This window comes from Populus euphratica, unplaced genomic scaffold (genome assembly GCF_000495115.2).
Source record: "Populus euphratica unplaced genomic scaffold, PopEup_1.0 scaffold364.1, whole genome shotgun sequence".
In the NCBI taxonomy this organism is placed as follows: domain Eukaryota; kingdom Viridiplantae; phylum Streptophyta; class Magnoliopsida; order Malpighiales; family Salicaceae; genus Populus; species Populus euphratica.
Genome location: NW_011500254.1, coordinates 142387 through 167137, shown reverse-complemented (window position 1 = coordinate 167137; position 24751 = coordinate 142387). Strand labels below are relative to the sequence as shown.

The 24751-nt window shown below is 32.9% G+C and overlaps 2 protein-coding genes across 2 annotated transcripts; one reads left to right on the top strand and one right to left on the bottom strand.

Moving 5' to 3' along the window:
* Positions 1 to 12329: 12329 nt before the first annotated feature.
* Positions 12330 to 21100, top strand: LOC105112753 (uncharacterized). The gene is made up of 13 exons (XM_011008578.1): positions 12330 to 13045; positions 14014 to 14113; positions 14573 to 14912; positions 16453 to 16565; positions 17387 to 17515; positions 17650 to 17743; positions 17838 to 17948; positions 18045 to 18646; positions 18774 to 19039; positions 19772 to 19922; positions 20109 to 20206; positions 20286 to 20367; positions 20649 to 21100. The coding sequence occupies exons 1-13, from the start codon at positions 12528 to 12530 to the stop codon at positions 20730 to 20732; spliced, it is 2688 nt and encodes an 895-aa protein (XP_011006880.1). The 5' UTR covers positions 12330 to 12527; the 3' UTR covers positions 20733 to 21100.
* Positions 21101 to 21945: 845 nt separating this feature from the next.
* Positions 21946 to 23177, bottom strand: LOC105112754 (flavonol sulfotransferase-like). Its single transcript, XM_011008580.1, has one exon. It carries the CDS (start codon positions 23160 to 23162, stop codon positions 22152 to 22154), a length of 1011 nt encoding a protein of 336 aa, XP_011006882.1. The 5' UTR covers positions 23163 to 23177; the 3' UTR covers positions 21946 to 22151.
* Between the last annotated feature and the right edge of the window lie 1574 nt (positions 23178 to 24751).

The window sequence follows — 24751 nt, the reverse complement described above, 5'->3', positions numbered from 1 at the left end:
ATTTTATAAAATCTTACAACTTTTAAGATTAAAAATTAATATTTTATAAAATCTTAGGGTGTCGTGGCCCAAGATATGGTTTAGTTCTGCCCCTAATTCAAGTTGGATATGAAAATTTTTGGTTTCAATATAGTCTTTAGATATTAGATAATTGATAAAAGCTAATATCAAATCTGTAAATTGATTTTTTTATTAAACATTAAGTATATTTTCAAACAAATCTATATTAATTAATAATAAATTATGTTTTTTAGATAATTTTAAATGCACATTCTTTTAATAAATACAATCTATTGTTTTTTCTAAAAGAAATTACTACATATCTATCTAGAGTTTTAAACTTAAAGAACCAAAGAAGATTAACAAAACCCCTTATTGGCCATATATCCTATATTATATAATTGTTTTTAAAAATTTTCTCATTTTCTTATAACATGTGCAAAAGTTTGAATCACTAAATGGTAAAAAACAATAGGGCAATAATATATCTTATACTTATTCTTCTTAAAACAGACCACTGAATTTAGGCATTCTTATCAATAAAATTATATATTTTTACAGTTATAATTGAATATTTAAAATAGATAGATAATGTAAAACTATTTTCATGCAAATATTGAATATTAACATATTGTTCACAATACATGAAAAAGATATAAACAACATTGAAAAAAGTTGGAAAAACTTCAAATGATTTTAGGCCTTTCCATAAATATTTGATAAGCTTTGATTTTTTTTTTTAAGCTGAGCTGATTGTGATTTACATGCTCTTACAAAACAAGCTCTCTTTGTAGAATAGAGGACCCCCTAATACCTAAGTTAGCAAAGTACAAAGATAAATATAATGTAAAAAAAAGAAAAAAAAATGTAGGAGAGTGTTTTGTTTTAGTGATTGTAATTATAGGGTGTGTATGGTATTTAATACATGACGAACTTTGATACTTTATACATGAATCTCACGAATTTCAATTGTGGGGAGTAGGGTATGCATACTTACTTGTAGGAGTAATCATAGAGTTTATTGTGAACGATTATGTAATTAATTTGTAACATGAATTGTTTATGTATAAGCTCATTTTTGTTAACTTATAAAACAAGGCTTTCAATTAAGCGCATAAAGAATTTGAAAGATAAGAAATTCAAGTGGATGTCGTATCGATAACTTGTATGATAAATAATTTGGTTAGGTTGTTGCATATGCCTAAACATCGTCTGGGGTGTCATACCTATTAAAAAAATAAGATTTATTATTTTGATTAAAGGAAAAAATAAAGAGCATATGTTGCCTAGTTAGGGTTTTCCCTTTTTTCTCATTTTTTCTTTCTTCTCTTCCTTTCCTCTTTTGTTGGGATGCTTGGTGTTGGGCCCAAGTGTTGCGCAGCTGGGCCTTTCTCCTTTTTTATATTTCTTTCTCTTTTGTTAGGTTGGTTAGTGTAGGTCCTAAGTGTTGCTTGATTGTCATTTTCCTTTTTTTTTTTTTTTCTTCCCTTTTTCTCTTTCCTCATGTGGGCTAATTAGGATTGTTTGATTAGGCCTTGGCTGAACTCTCTTTCTCTTTTTTTTTTTTTTCTCAGCCTTATTTGACTAGGTTGTTCATTGTTGGGCTCAATTATGATATGATACCTAGTTAAGCCTATTTTATTCCACTTATCCTTTTCTTATCCCCTCACCCCTTTGTTTGGTTGAGTTTCTTTCTTTGCTCAAACTGTTTGACTAGGCATTTAGTCCATGTTAGAGAATGCGGTAGCTTCCACTGTTTAGTGTTTTTTTAATAATTTTGATGTGTTAAAGTAAAAAAATGTAAAAACATAAATTATTTTGATGTATTTTCAAATAAAAAATATTTTAAAAAAACACCCAACACCACAATACCAAACATATACTTGTGTTTGGTATTGAGATTGTTGTTGTGGTTGTGGTTTGAAAAAAATTATTTTATAAAAAGTATTTTTAGTTAAGGTTGGTTTAGAAAAATATATGTTTGGTTAAAACTGTGTTTGGAATTGAGGTTGAATAAAAATTAGTTTAATATGTTGGATAACCGTTTGTAAACATGGTAGAAACCGCGTTCCTAAAAATTTTAAATTTTTTATATATATTTATGTTTTCAAGTTGTTTTCGTGTGCTAGTGTCAAAAATAATTTTTACAACATAGAAAAATATTATTTTAATACTTCGTAAGTTAAAAGCACTATGAACTGCCACTGTTACTATAATCCCAAACAGGCAAGCTTTTCAAATTGATGTAATAAAATAACTATAAAAGACATATATTAATATTTATTTTTTTAATTGAAATATTTTAGAGTTAAATACTGCTATTACATTATGAAACAAATAATACTTTTTATAAAGTATTGTTTATTGTTCCATTAAACTATCTGCAATTCAATTACGTATAAAATTCATACTGCCTTGACTACAATTTCCATTGATTATAGAGCGTGTAACAACATCTGGTAAAATCTCATCATTAACATAATTGAGATTGTGATCAAATTCTCCAAATATAACATCATCATGCGATCTCCTTTTAATGTAATTATGTGTGCCATTGATGCCTACATTTTGTATGATAAGTAGACATGTTTTGTAAAATCCTTTACCTTTGTTTCCATACTCTAAAAGAACGGTTTATGACATTACACAGCGATGAATGTGCTCAATTAAAAATTTCTTGCTAATTTCTTGGTTGTCCACAATGCCTAAAATCTTATAAGTGATATCTCTTACCTTTATATGGACCTAAATAACTATACTCATTGGGATATCCAACATCAACCATATAATATTTACCTGTAATTACAAACAACATCCAAATTTTTCATATAATTAGTAAATAATAAACAAATTTTTATAGTTATAATTACATAACAAGTTCTATTATATAACTACCTTCTGGGAGTTTAGAAAATTTTATATTTTTATTCTCAATAACCTCAAGAAAAATACTTTCATCGTGGGCGCTGCCTTCCCATCCTACCCACACAAACATGAATTGCATGTCAAAACTACAAGCAACCATTATGTTTTCAATCGGTACTCCTTTTGTTCCGATAAATGAAATTTGATTTTCAGTTGATATGCAAGCTTGCACATGTGTTTCATTAATTGCACTAATATAATTCTACATGAAAACCATTGATAATATGATATAATTACTTACTAACATGCATAAAATAATTTTTCATTGAATACTAGCAACATTAACAAATATTTTTCTTATCTTGAAATGAGACATATATCTTGGATTCATTGCAATTTCTCGTGTAGTGCTTGTAAAATTTGAGTCCTATAGTTTTATGACATGTACTATAAATAAACATACTATTGTGAGGACTTCTTTAACGCATCTACTAACAGTTTTACTCGTATATTGAAATCGCTCTTGAACCTCCCTATTTGATGCTTCTGGTGCTATTGTATATAGAAATATAACCATTTTTTTAATCACACTCATCCTTCTCAAAGGCTTTAACCCATACGTTGTTTCTAAATCACTACATAGAATCAACAAAGTCGATGTGTCCATTCTAAACATGTTGGCACATCATTTCCAATGTCCTTGCAAAACTTCAATTAACCAACACATGCCTATATTTAGGGGTGTTCAAAAAAACTGACTAATCAATTAAACCAAAAAAAACCAAGAAAAAATTAATCGAAAAAACTGAACCGATAAAAAACTGAATAAACCAATTAAAAAATAAAAAACCACCTTTTCCAGTTCGGTTCCAGTTCAAAACAGCTTAAACCGATTGAACCTGACCAAACCGAACTGATTTAAAAAAAGGTATAAAACAAACCATCCCTAACCCTAAATCACTTTCTCCTTTTCCAACAGCCATCACCCCCCTCTCCCTTTCTAGCCTTTCCTTCCCTTCCTCGTCCCCTTTTCTCCTTTCCCTTTCTCAACCGCCCCACCCCTTTCCCCATCTCCCTTTTCCACTCCCCAGCCTTCCCTCTTCCTCTTCCTCTTCCCCCTTCCCTCTTCTCAGCTGTCTAAACCCTTTCCCTTTTTTCTTCCCCTTTCACCAAAAGCGAGTGAACAATGGTTATCCAAGCTATACAATTTTGACAGAATAGAATAACAATAGTAGCAATCTTTCAATATGCAAGTCGTGATTAAGAAAGTATCATAAGATTTCAGGTAAGGAAATGTTCAATTTTTTTCAACCACAACTGTTACCATAGAATAGTCGCCTTCCTTGCAGATCGTAAGCCTAGAGGCAAGGAGGGCTTCTAGAAGTTATTCTATTGTTTCAAAATTATATAGTTTGATTATTAATATATAAATATTTCTTAACATCATCTGAAAAAGGAAGGGGAAGCGAGTGAATAATAGTTATCGCTATTACCATAGAACAATCTAGTTTTTCTGGTTTTTTTGCTAAAAAACCGACTCAAACCAAACAAAACCGGTTCGGTTTGAACCAATTCTTGGTTCGGTCTGAGTTGTATTAATAAAAAATATTATTTTCCAATTCAATTGTATTTTTGGGTTAAAACTGAACTGTAAACACCCCTACCTGTATTGAATGAAACCATGCATGGTTCTTCATGCATATAATTAATATAATACATGTTTATTGTCCCAACTGTGCACATAACTAACCTTTTTATATCAAAATCTCGCTTCCAAAATGATGCATCATCATTATCAGTGTCATCATCGTCGTAGTCGTTGTCGTCATCATTTGCCCCATCATCATCATCCCTTCCCTGACCACCGTTGTCATCATCACCATGATAATTAATTTGATCAACAACACAATCCATTCTATTTTCATAATCATCATCAAGATCTTCATTGAATATTGCATTAAAACGCGCATATTCCATATGTATAATACTAAATCAATAAACAAATGAATCATGTTAAACAATTTTTTTTTTCAAATAATACACAATATCTGATGTTATACTTTATCATTTAATGTTACACTACACAATTATTACAGTCTACATATTCACACTAAAAAAATATTGAAACAAATTTTTTTGAAAAATATTTTTTATATAATTTTTTTATTTGTTTCTTTTTTTACTGGGTTGGACTTGGAGAAAATTTTTTTGGGTTAGGAATAATGGAGACACTCTTCACTTGTAACATTCCAACTATACGACTCGATCAATGTTAAAAGATCCTAATATATCCTCTTTATTTTGAGGGGTAATTTTTTTATTCATTTTGTATTTTTTTAATTACCAAAAATTCGGCAAAGTTTTGTTTGCATTTAGGACATCCCAAGTTATCAACTACTATCAATTTACTTAATCAACCCATCATCACAAGGTCTTATAACTCCGGACCTTATATCAAACCTCATACAATACACACACACACACACACACACACACACACACACACACACACCCTACGAGTAAGTTCAATATGAACATAGTCCAAACATCATATCATAAAAGTTAAAAGAAAAGAAATACTAACATGTAAAAAAAACATTTACAACATAATAAGTGTTCTTAAATATTTCAAAAAGGTTAATTATAAGATAACTAAAATACTATATACTAAGCTGAACTTTTATAAATACATTAAGGCTTACATAAAAGTATACTATACAAATGCATTAATTCCTTTTTGTTTAAGTTAAATATTTACATAAGCTTCACAAAGTAGGCTCATAAACTAATGTTCTTCCTGGATATTTGATGGACCTGTTACATAAATAAACATACTATTATATTGATAAAGAATATATATATATGCTCATGTAATGAATATGAATGAAGTATTAATTTTCTATTGGATCCATAAGAATTCAAACAAAGAACATATATTTTGCTTGTAAATCTTTTAAAACCAATTAACACTCATTTGTATATTCTTAATTTGAATACTCTTATTTACTTGCATGAATTAAATGCCTTTGCAAAATCTAATCCGAAGGTAATCTTATAAATCATATCCCGACAATCTTATCATGGATGCCATTAGCCGAAACTAATCTTGTAAATCATATCTCGGTAATCCTATCACGGATGTCATTAGCCAAAATTAATCTTGTAAATATGCTAGATTTTATTTTCATTGAACACGTCATTTATTGTAATTACATTCACTAGAAGAATTTTAAACTATATATGTGCAAATAGGGGGAAAGTCATGCATCTGTTTCGCCTATCTCGCGACCTCCCCTAACAGAAGATCCAATCCTGGTTGCTCCTCCTGAATCATAAGGAAGTTTTTAGTTATGATTCCTTCAAGCTGATATTATAGAGAATCCATATTCATCCATTACTCATATGTTACTTTCTATGCATATTCATTTCCTTATAATAACATACATACATATATCATATATATTTTTAGAGTTAGTATTTCAATGTGCAAGTGTTCGAATGACTCAATTCTTTTATATTCTTATATATAGTATTCACGTGAAAGTCTATTGTTACTGTCTAACTTTTAACTATTACTGTCTAATTTTCAATTGTTATTATCTAGATATTGAACTGTTACTGTCTAGATATTAAACTGTTATTGTCTAGATATTGAACTGTTATTGTCTAAATTTGAACTATTACTGTCTAGATATTGAACTGTTACTGTTCAACCATTATGTCTAGATAGTGAACTATTACTGTCTAGATATTAAACTGTTACTGTCTAACTTTGAACTATTACTGTCTAATTTTTCAACTATTATTATTCAACCGTTACTGTCTAGACATTAAACTGGTACTGTCCAACTATTACTATCTATACATTGAATTGTTACTATCTAACTTTGAGTTGTTACTATTCAATTTTCAACTGTCATTGTCCGAACACTCATCAAATTTTTAACTATATCTAAAGTTCTAAAACTCAATTTTAAGTGAGATTGATTTCGTTAGAAAGCTAATACACGAGGCTACAAGTTCTCTAAAGGAGGAGAACCTAGTTTTGCCTCTAAGATAGTTAAAATTACTCATTAACTAATTAGTCTCACTGCATTACATAATCAGTCAAGACTCATTCTTAATTGGTAATCCATAACAGGAGTTCTACATCTCCAAATTGAGCAAGACTAGTTTTCTTGGTTAGCTAATATTCAAATCTACAATTTTTATAAGGAATCTGATCCTAGTTCCCTTATCCTTCTACCCAAAATTTTACTAAAAGTTAGGAGACAAGTCTGTCTAGATTCGTCTCTCCTTTCCTTTCACACAATACTTTTATAAACTACATACCACACATATGAATTAACTTAATCTTAACAATAAATACTTTTTTTTTCAATTTATGTCTAAGAACCCTAACCTATGATTCAATATTAAGGCATCAATTCTTTAACAAATTTAAAAAAATAAATTTTTTTAAGATTATGTTTAGAACACCTTACCAGGTACAAATTAAGATTTTGATTTTCAACTCCCTTCTTTCTTTTTTGTTTTTCAATTTCTTGGTAATCCTTTGCTCTCAAGTGTTTATCCCATTTATAAACTCTTAATCTTGGATGAGTTCTTGAAATTTTAGTGTTTCTCACTTAATTTCTTAAGAATGGGTATAAAACTCCCTATTTTCTCTCTTTATGGTTCCTACAGATTTTTGGTGAGGAAAGAGTATTTATACTATATATTTTTCTTTATTTGTGTTTAGGCCCCCCTTTTCTTTTAAGTGTATTATTCTCTTCAATTAAATCCAGTCTTTACAGTACTGAATTTATTATAATGTCTCGAATTATTTCTCCTAGAAATTTATATTAAAAATTTTCTAAATTTCTGTTTTTATTTAACCATATGCATAAATTTCTTCACTTTTATTTATTTATTTTTCCCAAGGTTTACATCACTGTTCATGTAAACAGTGAAGACTGATAAAATTCATTAGTAAAGGAAAGAAGGAGAAGGATAAGGGAAGAGAAGGCTAACCTTGATAGTGGCGAAGTCTGGTTGGTGGTGGGAACGATGGAGGTTGGTGGTGAACTTTAAGGATGGTTTCCTCTGTTTTTGCTCTTTTTTCATCTCCATGTATCTGTTACTCACTCTCCACTATTTTATACGATTGTCTCCCCATTGATGGCGGTGCTGCTGTTGTTGACAATGACACCAGACGGTTGTTGTGGAGAAGACAAGGATGGTTAACGGTGGTGGCCTTGTTTTTATTCCGTGGTTACCTTGTTTTTCATCTAATGCTACTCTTATTCCATCTTGCTGTCTTTGCTGCATTATTATCCTACTTCAAATGTTTTTCTCCCTATTGATGGTGGTGTTGTTGTTGATGACAATGATGCTAGACGGTTGTTGTGGCGATGACGAGGAAGGTTGGGGGTGGTGGCCCTGTTTTTATCCCGTGGTTGCCTCTGTTTTTGCTCGCCTATTTAGTCTCTTTCTCTGTTGCCTTCTTTAAACATTGTAGATATCATTGTTCTGTGTTTTTTTTACTTCTTGTTTTCCCTTTCTTTTGGTTTTGTCCCTTCTGAGTACCTTTATGTTTATTATTATACTCTTCTGTAACCCATATGAAAGGTTTTATTGCAATGTATCAAGTGAAATGTACTACTATAATGAATTTTATCATAATGTAAAAAGTTTTCATATCTATGTAATTTATACCAGTTAACTGGTTATTGCATGTGACTTGTTGTATTTCAAATCCTTGTATGTTTTTTCTTTTTAGTTTTTTGCAATATGTTTCACATTTTATATATTCTTTCCTTTTCCTTTCCATCAATCCACATCAAATTTGTAATAAAAAATTATTCTGTCAATCATTTAGCAAACCTTTATTTGCATCATTAAGTTGTTATCACATGTCCCTACACAGTGATACATTACATTTTAATTCTTAGTATAACCTACTTGAAACATACAAGTTTCATATTCAAATTCTAAGTCCTGTACATCAACCAGAAAGTCAATATAAATTTAAAGCTCAAAATTCCGAAACCTGTGATGAGAGAAATCTTTCCTGGCAGAATTCAAATAAAAGAAAGACTAAAGGGTTAAATCCTTCATTTATTAACTAGATAACATCTTCAAAGAAACCCACTTTTGATGATAGCACGTATGGAAAGTTCTCACTGATTGACCAGTTTTGATGCCTGAAGTCCTGAACAAGGATTTTCATCGTTCGAATCGCTTCTAGACTACAATTTATATCAACTCAAATTAAAATCATGAAAAGGGTAATTTTTTATAAATAGATTTATAATTGAATTTTCTAAGTAGTATAATTTATAATTAAAAATTATGATGTTGATTATTGAACAACCTTTGTTTGCATTGTCAACTAGTGGCATTTAAGCAAACATATTTTGTAAAATCTAAAAGTATTACATAGTAATTTTCATAATCGCAATTCATAATACTTAGTAGTTATCAAAACACACTATAACTTTTAACTACATTAATATGCCGTCCTTAACATGAAAATAACAAATATTAATGCTCCATAACCAAAAAATGGAACTTGAAGACAATGTCTCCATGTCAGATGTGAATTGTTAAAATTACGAATAAGGTCCCGAACAACATAGATGAATTTATTACTTTATATCATCTTCAGATCTCTGCAAATTTAAATAATTGACAAGAAATTTAAAAACATGTTACATAACAATTTAGATAATACTATTACCAACAAATAAATGAAAGCATGCATTTGGGATCAATATATACCTCTCAATCTAAGATGTTTTACATTATGTATGCATTCTCTGTAGCCATTTCATCTTGTTTTCAAGACTACCAATGTTGACCACATTTCTCTATTCCTTCTAAACCTAATAACTAAGTAGCAAACACATTAAAATCATAACCAATATAAACTCCTTTAATTGAGTGAAGCTCGATTATAACCTCAAGAATACTGCACCCTTTCCTATCTCTACTAATCGATGTTGAATCACTATTATTTAACATGCTGTTAACCATTTGATCCTACTGTGACAGTAGTTGTATCCCAATTTCAGAACTTTTTTTTTCGTACTTGAATGCCAGGATATTTTCTTTCTTTTCTCTTTCCACTGTTGCATGTGTTGCTATTGCTTGACATATTAACCCCTCTAACCATGTTGTAAACATCATCAATGAAATTTGAAATTGCATCATCTTGGAATCATCGTTTCTTTCTTTCAATCAGGTTGTTCGTCATTGGCATTTAGATCCTCATCAACACCAACATTATCATCATAGAGGACTCTAGACGATGATGGTGCCCATGCATACTCTTCAGTAGTAATAATGTATAAGAACATTCTGTCGAACTTCAAATATAAAGACAGTTCGATACTAGCTTGTCTAAATTTTTTTACTCTTCTTATTTCCTACACAGAACAAATGAAATTATTTAATGCAACTTCAAATAATTTAGTAATTACTAAACTGAGATTTTAAAAAAAATTAAAGATTAAGGATACAGGCAAATAACCTGAATTTTTGCTTTTCATCACTCATCGTTTGTAGAAACTGTCCCTAATTCATTACTACAGCCCACACCAGTTTCAGAAATAAGCTTCATCCATATGCTCCAATTTTTTTTGCAGCCATCTCATTTGTTCTTCAATTGTATCTTAATGAATACATGATTAGTTTGTTTTTTGAAAGATGATAACAAATATTTCTACCCAGCTTTGTGGAAATAAGTATTTTGTCTCATTCCCATGTTGAGGGCCTTAATGCAAAGGTCAAAAAAGACATGCTCTATTTCTTTATTCCAATCAGATTTATTCATAGTTTCAGGACATTCCATTCCTATTTGGATAATATATTTGAAAGCAAACATTATGAATTATAACATCCTAATAATTTATGTAATATTAGATAGAAATGTAGATGACATATAAGTATGTAAAACAACCATCAGCCCAATGAACAATGAAATTCAAAGCAGAACACTTATAATCCCAAAATGAATTCAAAGTAGAACACTTGTAGACCCAAAATGAATTTACACTGTGTCCTAAAATTAATTACCATTATATGAAAATTTTAGCCCTTCCATACAACATGCATGTGTCTTACAAATAACACACATCAATTCCACAAATCTTCATAAAACATTGGTACAAATAATATTTTTGAATATAATATATATAATTTCTGATAAGAAAAGCACTAGTCTTGTATTAGATTAAAATTTTAATATAATACAAGATGAGGTATTTGCAATGGTTCTTCATAAAGATAATTAAAAAAACTAATAGTTAGCTCAGTTTCTTTCATCATCCGAAATCTTTTATATATCAAACAACTTCTCAACATTTTTTTCTTTCAGACAGTGAAACTGTGAATTCTTTCTAATAAACTCTTGCCTCCCAATTCTCAAATCCAAAAAAAAACCAATATAAGCAGGCATGGTGTAGGATCAAGTCCTAAAAATAATATTAAATGAAGCAGCACAGTTTTGGTCTAAAATGGTAACAACAGTATCTAAAGTATCCAAATTAACAGAACAATAAATTTGTAATTCAGTATTGTCACGATAGCAATGCAAATTTTGAAAAAATACATATGGTTAATTAACTTAATTCACAATACCCAATTTTTATTTTTATATTGGCATCTATGCAAGAAATGAGATTTTTTAATTAACAATCCTCGTAGCACCATATATTTATAATATTGTAACTTAGAACGAAACACAACATCTAAACATTAATTCATATAATATTAAAAATAGATAATTAGTTAAATATTTATGAAAACAGAAATATATACTCTCCACTACAGCATCGTCTCTCTCTTTTTTTCCCAAATAATTTCTCAAGGTGTCCCTATTCTTTTGCCTCTTACACGAACTCGGATATGCAATTAACACCAACAATAAATACAAAATTGTGAGAAGCAATACAAAAGAAAATGAAGTTCATTTTTTTTTTCAACTACAAAACAAGGCGATACCATTAAACTATCATTTGAAAATTATGGTGCCGTTTGTGAAGATGGAAGGCACAACAGATATATATAAAACTGTTCACAGTGAAAAAATAAAACAAGTGAAAAAATAAAACAAATGGAAATATATCTTTTTATTATTCAGATCTATAAGATTAGGAGCTTTGTAGGAAAAATAAAAAGGAGAATTATGTTTGACAATAGAGGAGAGAATAGCCATAATAGAGTGTATTTGAGATCTCAAATTTTTTAATGAAAGAAATGAGGGATCTGATAGGTGAAGAAAATTGATATTTTCCAACGATTTTTTTTCTCTCAAGGATAGCCTCGCCGGTGGATGAACAAAACTGAGGTTGTCGCTGATCTTTTTGAAATAATAAACATTAAACTACATGATTCAAATTGAAACATCACTAAATCTCTAGGGACTAAAACAAACATTAAACTATAGACTATATTTCTAGATCTTGCTGCTGGATAATCAACTAACGACCCTCTCTCCGTCTGTCTGATTGCCCTAACCCCCCGTCTTCTTTCTCGTTTCTCGAGCTCGCAACCCCAGCAGAAAGAAAGAGATTCAAAATTTTTCCCCCAAAAGCCCTCGTCTTTCCATCTGTATGCCAAACTTACCCTCTTCTCACCTCCTCCTCTCCTGAGTTAAGCAAACGGGAATTCAAAAAAGCATGATCGTAAGAACGTACGGTCGGCGAAACAGAGACGGAGGAAGCCTAACGAGAACCTATTCAGATTCATTAGACGACGACGTAGCTGACCATAATTACTCCTTCAGCGACTCCTTTACTCTCTCTCAAGAAACTACCCAATCTAATCAAGATTTCTTCAGCCATAACTTCCCTCTCTCTTCTCAAGAATCCACCTCTTATTCTCTCGATCTCGATCCCTACAATTTCGACGACAATCCCATCTCAAACGGCGTCGTCCCAAGAAAATCGAAGAAGCCGAGGCGTAGTAAGTCAAAATCTGAGAGAAACGGTATTGGGAATTCTAATCTTTTGACTAGCTCGACGACGTTAATGGAGGCTCAAGAATTTGGGGAAATGATGGAGCATGTTGATGAGGTTAATTTTGCGCTTGATGGGTTAAAGAAGGGACAGCCTTTGAGAATTAAGAGAGCTAGTTTGTTGTCTTTGTTAGGGATTTGTGGGACTCAACAACAGAGACGGCTTTTGAGGGCTCAAGGGTATGTGGGTTTTGTTTTTTTTTTTTGTTTTGTGATGTTTAAGGATTGAATTTGGAATTATTTCGTGTTTTTGAATTTTTTAAATGGTCTTGGGGATTCTGTGAGTTCTTGAATTTAGAAAAACAGGCGGATTTGAATTTAGAAAGATTCAATTGATGGTTATTGCTTTAGAAATTGTCGGGACCTTTTGAGTTCTTGAAAGGCTGGGTTTGAATTTAGAAAGACTGAATTGAGGGTTATTGCGTTAGAAATTGTTGGGATTGTTTTGGAAGGTATTTGATGGGGAGAGGTTATTGACATTTCAAAGAGTTGTTTTCGGTTGATGGGTTCTCGAGTCTTCGTTTGGAATTTTTCTAGTGTAGTTTAAAGGGTATCGTGAGTTCTTGATTTATTTTTTTGTTTCTTTTACATGGGTTTTTTTGTAGAATTTCTTGTTGCGTTTTGAAATTCCTGATCTTCTTATGGCTTCTTGGAGAGTGCTCTGTTTGATTTTGAGTGTTGTTGTTGGACTGTTTGAAGTTCTTGAAATTAAAGAGATGGGTTGTTTCGTGGGTGATCTTGCTTTGGTTTTGGAATTTGGTACTTTGTTTTACTATGCGTTTGGAATTTATGTCATTTGTTGGTTTTTTTAATGGTTTATGGGTTTTCTGTTTAAGCTTTGAAGTACCTAATCAAGGAATGAGCGGAATATTTTAAAATTAAATTTAATATGGGAGTTCAGTATGAATATCCAAAAGTAGGAAGATCTCTGAGAAGTGAAAGTTATGAATTCTACTTATTACTTCCCATACCATTTGGTGAATGAAATACAGCATGTTGGGTTCTCCTGTTAGATGTTTTGGTTTATGCACACAAAATCACTCCTTTGCTGGTCCGCTATCATGTATTTACTATTCTCATTTTACCGGCCTCAAGTTTCATGTATTATTTCTGGTTCATGTTAAAATTCTAAAGTTTTGTGGTTTCAGGATGGCCAAGACAATAATTGATGCTATTCTGGGCCTCAGCTTTGATGACTCAACAAGCAATCTGGCTGCTGCTGCACTCTTCTATGTTTTGACGAGTGATGTAAGTTCTTTTATGTTTTATACCTATTCTTTCTGTGCTCTCTTGTGCATGTACATGTTTTGTTGAAAACCTCAAAACGAACCTCTGAAATCTATACAAAGGCAATTGGGAATTCAGCATTACCTCCCTCTGAATTCTTAGATACAGTTGTGTTGTCTTTAGTTGTCTGGGCATGGATAAAAGGCAATGACTGACATCAGTTATTTTGAGAGACATAATAATAGCAAGTAGAATCTGTAACTTTACTCATAATTAAGTTCACATGGAGTTCTATGTTTGTACAAGCACAGCTCTTCAGTTTCAGTTTTCAAACATTCTAATGCTCTCAAATCACATGCTGCTGCTTGTAGTTGGTTTTTTCTTGTTTGTTTATTTGATTCTCAAGGCTGGAACTCATTTTCTCCATGTATATTGTCACCCATCAGAATAGCTTTGACAGCTTTAATTTCACTGTTTCAGGGTCAAGATGAACACATTTTAGAGTCTCCAACTTGCATCCGTTTTCTTATTAAATTGTTAAAACCCATCATTTCTACTGCCACTGAAGATAAGACTCGAAATATAGGCAGTAAGCTTTTAGCATTACGCAAGGATTCTGACATCTTACGAGATACAAGTAAACTGGCAGATTCTAGCTCTACTGCCATTGCTGCCAAAGTTCAGGAAATTCTTGTTAATTGCAAGGACATGAAGTCACATTCCAGTGATGATAGTAGAACAGAGAGGCCAGAATTGACTCCCAAATGGATTGCATTGTTGACCATGGAGAAAGCTTGTTTATCTAAGATATCTTTTGAAGGTATGCTTGATATCTATCTTCCAATTCTGTTGAAATGAAGTGTTAGTTTTTCATTTCTGTTGCATACTTTCCATAGGCAGCCTGCCATTTATTAGTTTCCTTATGGTTTATTTTTGTCAAAGGATGAATAGTGGTTTTGTTGATCGGAACTATGAATAGATTCCTGGATACCATTTATTATAAAGTTGATATTGTTGATGCAAATGCTTTTACACTAGCTTTTCAGTACTTCTGCTTCTTTCTTCTGACTTATCTTCTTGAAATAGATCTAAAATGCACCATTATGTAATGAACAACATGTCTTAATAATTTCTTTGGCATTTTTATTTGCAAGTTTCAGTGGTGTCTATTTTTGTTTGAATACATGCTGGTGTAGTTTTGTTTTTAGATATTTATTAATTAATAGAGTTAAAAATGATCTAGGCACAAACGAGTTTTACATATTGCTGTTTCTTTGACTTAATTATTCTATATGGACATTTTCTATTGAAATTTATGATTTTTTTATTTTTATCATGGAACAAGAAGAATGCAGGCCATTGTTCATGCAACGTGCTATCAAGAATTGCATGGATTTGGGATGCTATTTTTCAAATTCTTAGTGATTGTTTTGCATGATCATAACTAGAGCAAGCTAGCATTCTGTCCATTTTTTCCATAACAAAAATACCCTTGAGTGTGTTTTGTATTGAAAAATTAATTGAGGGTACAAATGTAATCTCAGATAGGTGGAAACGCCCAATTCTCTGTCTGGAGTACATGTTTCTGTTTTAAATTAATGTTGCTGAGGCTTTTGTGTTTTTATGAGCTCGTTGGCTAATCTATCAAATCTTTATCCCTTTCGTTTGAAACCTAAATTCTATTAAAATTGTATGCAGCAGCTCTTTCATATCTGGATGATAGTGTCTTGGTAAAGAAAATGGTTTTGGAAGCCCATTATCAGTGTTTGATAATCACTCATCTTGTACATAAACAGATTCCATTTTATGGAAGAAACAAGCAAGTCTTTTTAAGCAGGATTCATTATATGGCAGCATTTTGTTTGATCATTGGATAATCTTTTTATCTCAATCTCTCTCTAGAATTCATGATATAAGAAACATAATGAAAACTAAAACAGTTCAGAATCTCTAGTGGGAAACAAGCACTTGTTATTAGGGAGAGATTTGCTCCTTTGTTCTAGATAAGGAAGTGATTGGTAGGTGAAATAATTTTTTTCTTTTGACTGCAGAAATTTCTAAACCAAGGATGGAGAAGGAATAAGAAACACCCCATGAAATTACAATTCTACCCATATTTTAATTTCAATAGAAAAGGCTCTCGTAATATTTTTATCATAGAAAATGGGCACAATGCTAACTTGCTCAAACACAGACAAGTTAGCAAAACCCATAATGATATGTATATTCAGTGCCATATGTGCAAGTCTTTCTCTAGGCAATAGAACCTTGCATGCACGATCATGCATTTTTGCACACACACTCTCTCTCTCCTTTTCTGATTGCTTATTTATTTCACTGTGTGGGTTGCGTTCATTCAGATACATCTGGCATGGTAAGGAAGACAGGGGGGGGCTTTAAGGAAAAGTTACGAGAGCATGGAGGACTTGATGCTGTCTTTGAGGTCACCATGAACTGTCACTCTGTTATAGAGGTGTGAGCTTGTATGTTTGTTTCATCTTTCAGCAATTCACAAAAAATCAAGAGCTTGTATGTTGCTTTAAAGTTTAAGTGCAACTCTTATTCTAGTTAATCATTTGAGAAATGAGGAACAGTTTGCAACTGGGAAATCTGTGCTCAATTAATGTATTCAATTATGGGAAAAATCTGTCATATGCTTTTCTCATCTTATGCATGATAAAATTTTCAGCATTGCTTATTAATCTCTGGTTCTCACATTTAGCTTTATAGCACTGCTCTGTTATTAATTTCTTCATCTTGGAATGTAATTCTATATGGTTCTGAGTGTAGTCATCACTGTTCTCGCCAGAATCAAAGATTAGTGGTGTGCATGCATGCATTTCCCTGTGTTTTACTTTCACCTTATAAGATCTAAAGCAGATCCTAAACCAATGGTGGCACATTAACTTGCTTATCAGTACAGTTTCTTTTGTATATGGAAGTCTTCTTGTGATTTACTTAATCTAAATTGAGTCATTATCCCTGATAATAAATTCATGCCTTCTTGGTCCATTTCTGTCTTTGACATTCTAATTAGTGATTGTTTGGAGATGGTAACTATTGAACACAAATTTATTTGCAGAGGTGGACAGAACATAATTCACCTTCCATTCAGGATGCAAAAGATGACATGCATCTGTTTTGTATATGGAAGTCTTCTTGTGATTTACTTATTCTAAATTGAGTCATTATCCCTGATAATAAATTCATGCCTTCTTGGTCCATTTCTGTCTTTGACATTCTAATTAGTGATTGTTTGGAGATGGTAACTATTGAACACAAATTTATTTGCAGAGGTGGACAAAACATAATTCATCTTCCATTCAGGATACAAAAGATGACATGTGTCACTTGAGCCTGGTGCTGCTTCTGAAATGCTTGAAAATTATGGAAAATGCTACATTTTTGAGTAACGATAATCAGGTGCAATCAAACTAGATTTTGTTCTGTTATTCTTCTCCTGTTTATTCTTCCTCTACTTATTTATTGGGATTTAAAATGCCATTTGAAGCTGAGTTATTGGATTTTAATGTTCATTATTTTCTTCTTTAATACAGACTCATCTGCTTGGAATGAGGGGGAACTCAGATTCTCATGGGCATCGGCTATCTTTTAGTAAAATCATAATAAGCATCATAAAAATTCTATCCAGTAACATTGCTTTCTTGCTCTGTCTATTTCCGGTTCTTAACTAGATTTCTTTTGTCTGGCATGTTTTCTGATGATTGATGGCATTGTTTTTTAGGTCTTTATCTACTTAAGGGTTCTCCCGCTGCTTCCATTGATGGAAACCATTGTAGTCTTTCTGAAAGGAGTGATAATGTTTCTGATTTGGCCTTGATTGATGACGACAGAGGTGTGTGGTAGCCTAATATCACTGTAGTGTTTCTGTTTGGCAGCTGCTCCTCTTTCTCTATCTCTCTTACTAATGATGCATCTTTAATTGTATTAGCAATAGACAGCAATGGGGTTATTTGTATCAGTTCTTCTACAGATTGCTGCAATGAAGAGAGGACCTCCTCTGGGAAACGCTTAAATGCATCTCAGAATTCCATTGCTCAGTTGAGTCTTTCTGCATCCAGTTCTGAAACTGCCACGCGATTTATGAAAAATACTTGTCAACTGAAGATGAGAGTCCCTTCCATGCCCAGTTCATGTAGTGAGACATTAAGGAGTTATGATAGTAATAGGTTGAGGACCAAATTTGGTCTTGTTGAAAAAACTAATTGTACAAAAGACGCCTGCAGTGACTTGTTAGATGATAGCCAAGATCCTTATGCATTTGATGAAGATGATTTTCAGCCCTCAAAGTGGGACTTGCTATCTGGGAAACGAAAAATCTCTCGAACTCGTAATGGTAGGGTAACCCCCAGAGAAGTTGAAAATGGGTGTCAATATAAGCTAACGAGTCAGGAAGAATCAAGTAATGGTGGAAATGGCCTACACAAATCAAGTAACAGGGAACATCATCATTCACAGAAAAGCTCTTATTGCAATGTTCCTGATGAAGAACATTCCAACCTTTTGGCAGACTGTCTTCTCACTGCTATCAAGGTATTCCTCTGAACCATGTTGAGGAATTTCTTCCATGTTCCATTCCTTCTTTTCTTCTGTCAAAGTAAGAGAAGGTTGCTGCATATGCCCTTTTTTTGCCTTTTTAGTCAGAATCTTTTCTTGGCAGGTTCTAATGAATTTAACAAATGACAATCCTATTGGCTGTCAACAAATTGCTGCTTGTGGAGGACTGGAGACTATGTCTTCATTGATTGCTGGCCACTTCCCTTTGTTCAGTTCATCTATATCTTTCTTTGGTGAGATGCAAGAGGACAGTTCAAGCATTCCACTCGAAAATCAGAATGATATTCATCTTACTGATCAAGAGTTGGATTTGCTTGTTGCTATATTGGGCCTACTTGTGAACTTGGTAGAAAAGGATGGGGATAACAGGTCAGTTTTACTTGCCCTATAATCACTGCTCTAATGCATATATTGTTTACTTGCAATTGGTGGATGGCACACAGTGACATGCTTCTTTGTTCTTTATTGCTTTTATGAATTAACCTATTGAAACTTGATTTATTATCCTTGCTGTGTTGCTTTAGAGCTGCTGAAGCTTTCCTTCATGTTAACTATTATCTTTGCAAGTATGATACGAGTAGATTTATACATCCTAGGAATTTCTGAAAATTTGATTTTAGATGGCTACTGCACGTATTGGATTGAACTTGTATTGGCGTTGCTTTCTGACCATCCTTTGGAAGTGTCACTTGTGCTTGTATTTAAGCAACAATTCCTCAAACCAGCTTTCTCCTTGTATTACCTAAATTCCTTGTGCTATTGACTGAGTACATTCAAATTTCTGTGAAATTTCCAATTCTTTATTTTTCATGTTAGATGAGAAGATCGTATTTTGAACACTCCAATAATCTCTATTCAGATTTGCATTTGATGAATTTTAGCAATTGCCCTCCATTTTATGGACTGGCTTAACCCCACTTGGATACCTTTTTGATGATTAGATCTCTCAATTAAGTAGCAGTCTGCTCATTAGGGTTTCCTTCTTTTGATCGTATTGGAGGCATATGGTTCATGTTTCTTTATATATTCATAATTTTCTGGTGGAAAAAGTAATTGTGATGTTTGTTGCCTACCAAAATTTATGGTTAAAGTCGATTGCAGATCAAGGCTTGCTGCAACAAGTATTTTGCTGTCAAGCTCAGAAGGGTCAGAAGATGAGAGTCGCAAGGATGTAATTCCACTACTGTGCTCCATCTTTCTAGCCAACCAAGGTGCAGGTGATGCAGCTGGAGAAGGAAACATCGTGTCTTGGGTGAGCAACCTGCTTAATTTCTAGGAATTTTATTAAATGCAATTTGTTTACACGTGTATGTGGAGATGCATGCAAATAATAGAGTAACATTGAATGTTTATTCTTGTTCATTTTCCTAATACTGTAAGAATAAATTGAATTGTAATTTATGTTTCCAAAATTTTTATGTTATTGGGAATTGTACAGAATGATGAGGCAGCTGTATTACAAGGAGAGAAGGAAGCAGAGAAGATGATTGTTGAAGCTTATTCAGCACTGCTACTTGCATTCCTATCAACTGAAAGGTTTGCTGTGCTCCATCCTTTTGTTCTTGCACATTCTTTTTGGCCCGATGTTTCTCAAATTGTCCTTGTTCAATGACAGCAAGAGCATACATGATTCCATTGCTGATTGCCTCCCGAATCACAACCTGGCTATCCTTGTTCCTGTGTTGGAGAGATTTGTGGTATGTTTTGTTCTTTTCTTTTTTGTCCTAGGGTACATCAAGGCATGAGATTAGTTGCAACTTTGAAATCCATGTCCTCCCTGCATCAACATTCTTTGCTTCTTTTTTTTGAAAAGAAGCATCGCATTTTATAAAAAATGGATCAGGGAGCATTTTGGTAAAATAGTCACTACGTTCCTTGCATTGTAGCTAGCTAGCACGCTGTGACATGTACATGCAAGAGTGAAAACAAAGTAGGCTATTATTTCTCTCTAATAAATTATACATTTTGCTTTCTCCAGGCATTTCACTTGACATTAAACATGATATCACCAGAGACTCATAAAGCTGTGAGCGAAGTGATTGAATCATGTAGAATCCGATGAAATACTTGCTTTTCTGGTTACTCATTTAGATGTGAGCAATGTGATTGAATCATGTAGAGCATGATGGAAAGTACCAGAAATGCAAAGCTTTGTACAGCCTTTTTTTCTTTCATGTCAAGTCTTTTTTGTACACAGATGGTTTTAGCTTGTCGTAGCACACCAGGGAACTGACTGCAAGCCTGCCTTGGACTGATTTACCTTTTCCAGACTTCCCCACTTTCTTTTCTTTCCTTTTACCCATATTCCATATCATTCTTTTTGTATGACCTAGGCCGAGACGCGAGACGCTTTGTATACAGTAATGAAAGCAGAATCAAATTGTATTTCTTTGTGCATGACATCTATCTGTATGCTCTCATCAAGGTTTTTATTATGTATTGCAATCGGATGTTTCCCGAGGCGACACTAGCAACACTAGCAGGGGAAAATGTTTTGGGGGATCGCTAAACTATACCACCGTTGAGGGATAAAAGAGTGTCATGAACATATCTCATCACATGATCATTATCAGAGTTTATTATACAAAGGGAGTGATGCTAGCCATGATTCCATATGTAGTGTAGCTATTTTAGATGAAGTGAGGTTCGGTAGATATCCCACAAGGCATCTTTTGAAGAAATATTCCCAATACTCCCTTCCAGATCTTTGTTATCAAATCCTAGGTTTGCTCGATTGCACCTCCGACAATGATACAAAAGGCAGCTTCCCCAAGGCTCTTGTCACGGCAGACAAGTTCCTGATCATGAAGCATCAGCTTATGTTAATAGGAAAGCTTAATTTGCCAAAATTGAAATACAATAGAAGCAGATTTAATTGTGGGTCTAACATTAAAGGGCCTCGTGATGGATTGATATGACGAGATGTTAGCCTGGTTTTACTAACACAACAATCTAAAACGGAAGGGTGATGTTTACAGTGCCATTTATGTAGCTATAGCCTTGTTGGTATGTGAATTATAACAGTGCCATTTATGGATGGTTGTCTCGGTTGGTCTTTGCTCCGCCCTCATGTATGGCTGTCTCGGTTGTTTTAAAACATGTATAGCTGTGAAGAAAAACACACTGCAATTTCTGTGAAGAAAACACTCTAATATTATATATTAGAGTAAATTTATTTTTTAGAAAAACTGATGAATGGAATGCATGCGCTCGTGTTAAAGAATAAAAAAAAAAGAATCCCATTTTGAATTCTTACAAACATGCAAGGAAATCAATGAAAGTCACAAACACAGATTCACAAAAGAACATTGCTTATTGACATGGATGATTCACAAAATGTGAATACTTGCTAGGAAATACAAGAGATGAACAGAGAGGGTATTTATTGGGATACACAGTTGCTGTTTCACGAGATGTTGATAACAGCTTTTGATGAACCCGCTTCGGCAATAATCATAAGCAAATGGGACACCAGGCACAGTCACCTGGGCAGCTTCAAGCCTGAACCCTTGAGCTTCTGCTCCATTATGTCATCTAGACGCGCTCCCATTTCAGGTGTCAAGTGATTTGCCCAGTCGCCTATCTCACCTTTCCTGAAGTATAAACTATTTTGAATAGCAATTGATGTGTCTAGATGGAGCTTCCCATTTTTATTCACCTCCAAGCGGCTCAACTTCTCAAAACTACACATGCTTATTATCTTTTGCACCTCCCCTTCCTCCTCTTCCTCTAAGGTGAAAGAACAACCCATGAACTCAGCTAGTTTCTTAGCATGAGCAGCGGTGTCTTTCTTCATTTCCTCGTATGTCAAGAACAATATCTTCTCAGGGAACTCTAAGCTTGCTCTCCAATACCCTAAAACATGGTCCCAGTACGGTCCCAAGATTGAAATTCCATTGCAAAACATCTCAAAGGCCTCTTCCAGAGGAAGAGGTTCAACATTTTTCGACATTTGATGCGCGGAAAAAAAGCACCACAAAGAAACAAAAGTATCCTTTGCGTCCCTGCAAATGTAAATAATCTTGCAACTAGAAGAAATGATAGATTTAGGTAAACAACTGTAAGGAACATGAGTAGATATCAGAGGAATTGCCGAGTCCCGATTACCTGGGTTTTGAGCAAGCTGAAATTCCAAAAAAGGAACACAGTCATGAGGCATCTCGGTAAGTAAAGAACTAGCTGTTGAACCACTTAAACGGGATCGTGTAAGAACAGCAAAAGCGACGGCCTTAAGCCAAGTTGTGCCAGTTTTTGGAGCACTGGCGACAAATATATCAGTGGATTGAGGATTGAAGTGCTCTTGAACAGACATGAGTCCGTCGAAGAAGAAGGATGAGTACCAAAAGCCTTGGTAAAGGTAATAATCATTCCCCATCAAGCCTTTAACTTTTGGAAGGGTGTACATCACTTCATTGAAATTTTTAGCTTCATTTTTCCTCTCAGCACTTTCACCAGAATCCAAGATTTGGGTGGAAGGCAAAGAGGACTCCATGAAAGTGAAAAAAAGAAATATAATGTGAAGGAAAGGCCATGGCAGCTATTTGTTGCGAGTCGAGAGCTTGTTTAATTTTTGGCACCATCAACTATTACCTTTCGAGGACGTGCTGTCTCAAATTACTGATATTGGTCACCATCATCCAAGATTTTCTGACATTTCTTTCACATTGTCACGTCACGCTGCTTATAAGGTGTTTAAAAATAATCAGAAAACCGAATAATTCAAGAAAAAATATTCAAATAAAAAAAAACTGATTAGAATAATTAAAAAAATCTTGATTGGTTTAGTTTTTAGTTTTATAATGTAGGAATCAATATCCCAGACTAAGCCGAACCGAACTGGTTAAAAAAAAATCTTTAGTTTTATAATGGAGGAATCATTACCTCGGACCAAACCGAACTGGTTCAAAAAAAATCCCTAACCAGTGTTTTATGTTGATGGTATAAATAGAAAATAATGTCACTCTCGCCTCTCTCTGTTAACTCTAATTCTCTAAGAGAATGATACTTTCCCTTGCCCTTATCGTCTCTTTTTTTCCTCACCGCTAACCCTAACCGGAGCACCCGTCCTAGTACTAGAGCACCCTCTTACGTCTCCGCTCCTCCTTCTCTAATCTTCTTAGACTTAGAAAATAAAAGCACAGTTACAAAGAGATCCAAAACAATTTGTGTTTTTATTGTTTGAAAGCAGTCAAGCCTCTCATAAACAGATCAATGTTCTTCTTCATCTACGCAAGATCACATGATACTCTACAGTCTTCACTACTCCGAAACCAAATAAGTTCTATAACAGTCAGTTATAATTTTGTTTTTTTTTTTTCATTTTAATTAATTAATTAACTAATGGTTGCTCATATTTTGCCTAGATTTATCTATTTATCATCTATTTAATTTATTGTATATTTTTTTTCAATGTAGAGGTCAAAGAATAAAGATACAGTTACTGGTTGATTTTATTGAAGGCATTCTACTTGCTACTTCATGTATGTCAGAATTTATTCATATGTTTTTTAGATTATTCAAGTTAATTTGGATACTGATGATTGACCTTCTTTGATTCAATAATGTTAGAAAAATTTTTGTTGAAATTACTGATTATCAAATTGCTTTATTAATTTGCTAGCAATTTCTATTTAATTATTGATAGTGTATAATCATCCATGTTTAGTATTTTTTTTTTAATTTTTTATGTTCAATATTTATGCTTGCCTACTTGGTGCTGTGTCTCTCCATGGCTATTATTATTATGATTCTGTGAACAAATTTAGTTTCATCACAAGAAAAATGATATGTAAGTTTTTAAGATAACCTGTTAAATTTTTTAAGGCTTTATAAAATATAACTTGCAAATAATGAAAACAAAAATAACTCAAATAAGCTCTACAGAAGCTCTCAATTAGCTTATACACAAATTTTAAGAATTGATAGAAAAATAAAAGAGTAAAACATCTCTTTCGACAATTTGTACCAACTGTCTAAAGAACCTATGATTACAAATTAAAACCTGAAATAAGTATAAAATAAAAATCTAGCAACTAAAACTGGTATTTCCATTTTCCATATCATCTACTAGTTTTTGGTCAA